We start from the raw sequence: 7,282 nt of genomic DNA on the forward strand, positions 1-7,282 counted from the left end.
CCAGGGATTGCTTCCTGATGTAAATGCCTATCCAGAGGGCTTTCAATCAATGAAATCATGTTATTCAGTACATCTCTGTGTTCATTTTCATTTTACCGTTTTGTTTGCAAAAATGACATCCGAATTTTTGATAAACATTGCATCATGAAACATGAGAGATTTACAGGTACATGCTTAATAAACATTTAAAATTGCTGTAAATTTTAAGTGCTTTGGATCGTCTAGTCAGAACAGGTACACTCAGGGTATTTCCTTAAGGCACCCAGCAGATGATCGCATATGTTTTTCCTCAACAGTTGGAATTTGGTACCTTATCCCTACAAAGCTGATCAGAGCATTGGATTCTTCAATCCCCAGCAGGATCTCACTGTTGTACTTCCCCAAACATGTGTTTCAGACTATACACTCCCCAGTAGAGTTGATAGTGCCAGACTGTGTATCCCCAGTGGAGCTGACAATGCCAAACTGTATCTTCCCCAGCATAGGCGGCTGCTCCTCAGAGTTCGATGCCAGATCAATGATCTCAACACTAGATCCATGGTCTCTTTCCTTGAAGCAGAATCTCGGTACCGTATCGTGTTTGCTTCCCCTGCTAAGTCGTCTCTCTCACAAATTATGGTTTCCAGAACCACTATCGCTTTCCTCAACAACAAGTTTTCAGTGTCGTTCTCTCCTCAGTCAGAGCCTCGGTATTTTGTTATTGCCAGAACACCGCATGGCCGGTCATTTCCCCACTGAGTTCATTGTGCTGTACATCTCCAACAGCATTGCCAGGGTCTAGAAGATTGTGATCATTTCCCCAGCAGAATTCCTTGCCTCGGCTCGGCATTCTCCCCAGCATTTCGCATCCATGCATGTAGAATCATATTGCATTGCATCCTCCAAAATTGCGTAGCATTTCCATTTTCATGGAGCATTACGCCATCGAAAAATTCAAACATACGCATGTGAAGCATAAAACATTCTCGGTATTCCAAGTGATAAACCAGAAGCTTGTTTCCAGTATTCAGACTGAAGATCGTTCATGACTTATTATTCCCAGCATAGGTCGTTGGCCCACATGCCGCCTCAATTATAATTTTCCCTATTTCTGTCGATGCTGACAGGCATGAAAGTGTTTCCGGTATTCAGACCGAAGTGGCATTCAGGCCAATTTTTCCGATGTTCAGATCGAAGAAGTTTCCGATATTCAGGTCGACGCAACTTGTGGCATTCAGGCCAAGTTTCCGGTATTCAGACCGAAGTGGCATTCAGGCCAATTTTTCCGATGTTCAGATCGAAGAAGTTTCCGACGTTCAGGTCGATGCAACTTGTGGCATTCAGGCCAATTTTCCGATGTTCATATCGAAGAAGTTTTCGACATTCAGGTCGACGCAACTTGTGGCATTCAGGCCAAGTTTCCGGTATTCAGACTGAAGTGGCATTCAGGCCAATTTTCCGATGTTCAGATCGAAGAAGTTTCCGACGTTCAGGTCGACGCAACTTGTGGCATTCAGGCCAAGTTTCCGGTATTCAGACCGAAGTGACATTCAGGCCAATTTTTCCGATGTTCAGATCGAAGAAGTTTCCGACGTTCAGGTCGACGCAACTTGTGGCATTCAGGCCTATTTTTGGGTACTCAGACCGAAGTGGCATTCAGGCCAGGGTTTCCGGTATTCAAACCGATATTAATAATCTCATATCTTCCGATGCTCAGATCGAAGTCATTTCCAGTATTCAGACTGATAAGCGGCGTTCAGGCCTTGGTTATTTCTGTGTTACCATTTATTTTGGTATCCGGGATAATATTCTCTTTCGGTATTCAGACCGACTCTCACCGTACCATACGGATTCTTCTTTCAAGACCACCTCTTTGCCGATTCTGACAGGCATTGTTACTTCACTTCACTTTGGTGTAAATTTTCAGGCTTTTATTGTATTCAATCCCTTGATACCTCGAAAGGGCGAAAGCCGCTGCTTTTCTTCTTTTCGGGTCTCTAGTTGATTGAATAGGGGCAGCTGTAGCACCTCAAATTTGCCCCCCTCATTCATGCATTCATTTTTAGGTCATTTAACATTTCATATTGCATTTCATCATTAGATCTAAGAAGCTTGGATATCATCCAAGACACTTTGTGGGTTCTATCTGGGCGATCAGTCAACACAAAGGAATGACCTGAGTTACTTCCAACATGTTCAAACGGGGTCTATTCATCATTCAAAACGTTATCTTGAAGGAGCAAAAGTTTGTTCTTGAACTGTCATGCTCGCTAGGCGAGCAGAATGGTTCGCCTAGCGAATCTGAACTGTCATGCTCGCTAGGCGAGCAAATTCTTCGCTAGGCGAGGCGCACGCATTTTTGAAAAAATATAACAGAAGAATCTTGGACTTGGACCTCTCATTTGAGCCCACAAAGCCACGAAAACCAGGTTATAAATTCTAAAGTTTCAGTGGAACAAAACCCTGGCAGAAGAGAAGAGCTAACAGAATTCAGAGCAGCCTCCATAGACATTGAAGGAAAGAACTCCTTTGCACAGGATCACCTCTACCACCTCCATCTCACATAAACCCTAAGGTTGCTTTGCAAACCCAACCGGGCAACTCAATTTCATTCGATCTCTCCAATCAGGTTTGCCCTTATTTCCATTACTCTATGCTTTCAATTTGAATTCTCTAAATATATGAGGTATTATGGGTGAATTTGGAAGAGTGGGTATCGTTAGGTTTTTGCATGTGGTTTTAGATGTGCATGAATGTGTAGAATAATGCCTTGAATGTTTGATTACTCAGTTTCTGAAATGGATACTATGGGGTTTGGGGTTTCTGAAATCGTACTATTATCAATGGAGAATCCAGAACCCACAGGCATTCGCTAGCCGCATCGCTAGGCGAGCCTGCAACGAAGCTTCGCTAAGCCTTTGCTAGGCGAAACAGTAGCGATCACGACAGTAGCTGCTTTTCGCTCTCTAATTTGTTTCGTGTTTGTTATGACATGCTTTCTATCGCATCCGGGCACATGTTTTGGTATGTATGTCATGTCTTGACGTGTGGATCTTTGCCCCCTAACTTTGAGTTTTGATACCCTTTTGATGCATTTGTTTGACAAGAAGTTTAGGCCTCTTACCCTGGGGGTTTTGTGAATTTTTGTGAACTTTAATGGCATGATTCATGTGGTTACATTTTGTTTTGGTGCAACTCTTGATCGCACCCCATCTTGTTATTCTAACCTGTTTGTTGAGTTTTTGTGAGGGCTCACATGACTCTTGCAGAGATAGCTTGCTTGGCATTCCACTTTATTTGTGGGATACCATTTGAAGATTTATTCTGATTGCTTTACTGGCTTGCTTTCTTTGATGCTGCTAGCTTGAGAGATCTTTGGGTTTCTTATCTCTTGAGTTGTTGTTACTTCGGATTTTTTATCCGTGTGGTAGATCTCTTGATCCCTTCATCTATCCAGCATTTTACCACTTTCTTAGCTGGAAGACCTCAATAGGAGGCAATGTTTTCTTTTGTTTCTTTACTTTTGTGCCTAAATACCTCCATGAAGAGGCAATTGAAGGAAAAAAGGGATTAGTAGTCAATCCCCCGTTATTCAGTCTGTCGTTCTTTATGCTCGCACTACGTGTCGATGCTTCAGAACAAAAGCCCAAAATCTTTTGTCCGGTCAGTCAGTGGAGAGGGTTCCACCTTTCTGAATCCCCACGCTTTGTCATGAGCTCACCCTGTCCAGGGTTAAGAGCTATGAGGTCTTATCCTCATTACCCTTTTGATCTGCTCACCCTGACGTTCATTGTCAGTGGTTAAGAGCCCGTTTGATTACCTTTCCATGGCTTATTTGTCGAGGTTGATATGACCCCTCTGGACTAAAGCCCTACCCCTGTATGGTTGAGCCCCCTTGTTGGCGTGGTTTATTTTATGCTATATGTTGTTGTGTGGTGCGATCGTCTCCCCATAGGATTGCTAGGCTTTGTACAGTCTCTCGTTTGCATGTCAATTAAGGTAGCACTGTTCCTTCGTCTAGGACTTCCTTTTTGCATGAGCACTCCTAAAACACAAACAAACTCATTGATTTTTATTCTCCTAAAAACACGTTAACTCCTTCTACTACAGACGAGTAAGTCTCCAAAGGTCGAGCATCCGGTAGATTGCGTAGTAACGTCGTTCACCTAAAAACAAACCCGTAGGTAGCCAAACTACGGCTTGCTCTGATTCTCATTCCAGATGAGATACGTAGGCATAAGACACGATGTCTTAGCGAGCACACTCCTCTTTAACCCATAGGTAGCCGAGCTACGAAGACTCTGATTCTCATATTCAGATGAGATACGTATGCAGTGGATGCAACATCTGTGCGAGTCATTTCCTTTTGACCCCTCTTTTAGTAAATAGTACATTAGATATACACACACCCTTTAGACGAGAACAATAAGAGTGGATCCCGTAGAGTACTACGGATGCGTAGGGGTGCTAATACCTTCCCTTCGCATAATTGACTCCCGAACCCAAGATTTGGTTGTGAGACCTTGTCTTTTTCCTTTCCTTTTTCCAGGTTTACTTCGAGCGTTTCCTTTCCCTCCTTTAGGATAAATAACGCACGGTGGCGATTCTTCTGTCATTTCTTTTCTCGCCGGTTGTTTTTTCGCATTCCCTTTTTCAGGTTGCGACACTTGTATCGAATTATTTATTAATAATAAAAGGCGTTTTCTTTATTATGTTTGTTTAATAAAGTCCCTAGAATAGCTAGTCCGTTTAATGTATCAAGTGTGACTTAATCATGAGATCACATTAAACATAAGGACACTATTCTTAAAGTATCCATAGTCGAGCTTTATTGTGAAGTGGGATAACATTAAAGCATTAAGACTATTATGTATATAGACTGATGATCACATCTCATGGATCATGGATAAGGGGTTATCAAGTCTTAATCATATGTATGAGTATTAAGGGTAATATTTATACTAGATTGACCCGCTATGAGAATCCTATATAGAATGTTATGCAAAGTGTCATAAGTTATTCTCATGGTGATAATGGTGTATACCACCATTCGACCTGAAACCACTATGGACCTTAGATGTAGAGTCGAGTGCCTTATTGCTGATCAAACATTGTCCGTAACTGGATGACCATAAAGACAGTTGATGGGTACTCCACAAAGCATGCTAAGGGTCATGAGTGACCTAGATGGAATTTGCCCATCCTGCGTAACAGGATAAATGTCTATGGGCCCAATATTGAATTGGACAAGGATGACACGGTCTATGCCTTGTGTTCAATATAGACATAAGGGCAAAAGGGTAATTCTACATATAAGGATTATCACAAAAGGATTTGTCATATCACATGACATTTTCGTGTCTTGGGTAGCAGTGATGTGTTGCTAGATACCGCTCACTATTTATTATGTTAAATACGTGTTTTAATATAATTGCCAATGCCGCGAAAACCTACAGGGTCACACACAAAGGACGGATTGATGAGAGATAGAGTAACTAAGGAACACCGTAAGGTACGATGCACTTAAGTGAATTGTAGAACATCATAAGGTATGGTGTACTTAAGTAGAATACGAAATATGGTAAGGTACCACACGCTTAAGTGATTTTGGCATATTATAAGATATTGGCCACATACACTTAAGTGTGATTTTTAGCTTATAGCCTACACAAGTGGTTCTATAAATAGAACCCTTATGCAGAAGCATTTGTGCAATTGCAATTTTTCGTTTTTTCTCTCTCACACACTCAAAGCCTTCATTCGTAGCAACTAGCACTGAGATTGAAGGAATCCGTTCGTGTGGACTGAGTAGAGGCGTTGTCATCGTTCAACGTTCATGATCGCTCCGTAGATCTGCATCAAAGGTTTCAATCGTCACAAGAGGTAATGATTCTATCACTGATGATGCCCATTCGTAAGGATCACTAAAGGAGAAAATTTTAAATTCCATTGCGTTTTGGATCGCCCTTCTCCTTCACACCTTTCCTCTAGTTGAAGCTTGCTTAGGCTTCAGGCAATGAGTGTTGATATGTCCTTGTTTACCGTAGTTGTAGCAAGTCACCACACTCTCTTTGCAATCAGTAACAAATGTCATGACTTCCCACACTTGTACACTTCTTCACATCACTCTTGCATTCACTGAAACGATGACCCAACTCACCACACCTATAGCACTTAAGAGGAGTAGGGGCACCTCCTCCACTTGTCCTCTTACCACCAACAACTCTCTGTTTACCTTTATCAACTGGAGCACTATATGGCTTCCCACGGTTCAGATTCTGCTTTCCTCTTCTCTCGCTCAACTCCTTGTAGTGAGCCAACCGAGCCTTTCCACTATCCTCATAAATTCTACAGTTGTTTACCAACTCTGGAAACCTCTTGATCTGTTAGTATCCAATCGCCTGCTTAATCTTAAGACGCAAACCATTCTCGAATTTGACACACTTAGAGAACTTAACAGTTGCCTCACTATAATGAGGGTAGAACTTAGCAAGTTCCACAAATATGGCAGCATACTCAATCTCCTTCCTCCCTTGATAATCCTTAGAAAATTACTTTCTCAAAAATTCCCTGTGGAACACAACCCAAGTTACAACTTCAACTGCAACATCCACCACGTGACGAGTGTTGATCCACCAGTCATCAGCTTCCTTAGCTAACATATGTGTACCGAACCACACCTTTTGTGCTTTAGAGAAATCCATCACTCTGAAAATCCTCTCAATCTCCTTGAGCCAAGTGTGCGCTTCATCAAGAGCGTACCTACCTTTGAAAGTAGGCAGATTGTTCCACTGGAGCTTCCCCAAATGTCGGAACTCGTCGTTCCCACCAACATTAGGCTGATTCTGCACAGCCTGAGCAATAGCCTACAAAGCAGTAGCAATAACATTTTCATTTCTTCCAGCCATTTTCTGTTTCACACCACCATCAACAACAATGGTTAAAGGGACAACATCGAAAATATTCAACTGTCACACCACACCGACTCAACAACTTGGCCGAACAGACCGACCTGCTCTGATACCACTATGTAATACCCTAAATTTTCCCCACATAATTTTAAAACATTTATCAGAGTAAAACAATTCAACATACAGTTTAGGATGCTACACTAGAACATACAATCAACTTGCTCACTCGAAAAGACATGTAACACTTGACATTTATAAAAATAGTAGTAATAAATACATGTCTGAATGTTAACTTTTATTAAGTAGCAGTGGAATAACAATAACAAACAGTCAACTCGCATATCCAACATCAACATAACATGTCATTATAAGAAATTTTAAAACATAATGAA

At 41.7% G+C, this 7,282-nt stretch overlaps 1 protein-coding gene across 1 annotated transcript; it reads right to left on the bottom strand.

Annotated features, from left to right (window-relative positions):
• Window positions 1-6,056: 6,056 nt before the first annotated feature.
• Window positions 6,057-7,034, bottom strand: LOC127104402 (uncharacterized). Its single transcript, XM_051041586.1, has 3 exons — window positions 7,017-7,034; window positions 6,573-6,845; window positions 6,057-6,362 (listed from the first exon to the last, which is right to left on the bottom strand). Exons 1-3 carry the CDS (start codon window positions 7,032-7,034, stop codon window positions 6,057-6,059), a joined length of 597 nt encoding a protein of 198 aa, XP_050897543.1.
• Between the last annotated feature and the right edge of the window lie 248 nt (window positions 7,035-7,282).

Source organism: Lathyrus oleraceus, chromosome 7 (assembly GCF_024323335.1).
Source record: "Lathyrus oleraceus cultivar Zhongwan6 chromosome 7, CAAS_Psat_ZW6_1.0, whole genome shotgun sequence".
Taxonomy (NCBI): domain Eukaryota; kingdom Viridiplantae; phylum Streptophyta; class Magnoliopsida; order Fabales; family Fabaceae; genus Lathyrus; species Lathyrus oleraceus.

Bases quoted from the DNA above. Each gene is read 5' to 3' on its own strand.
- LOC127104402 (XM_051041586.1), bottom strand. The intron at 6,363-6,572 runs GTAACTTGGGTT...GGATACTAACAG, and splicing joins TGGATGTTGCAGTTGAAGTT to ATCAAGAGGTTTCCAGAGTT.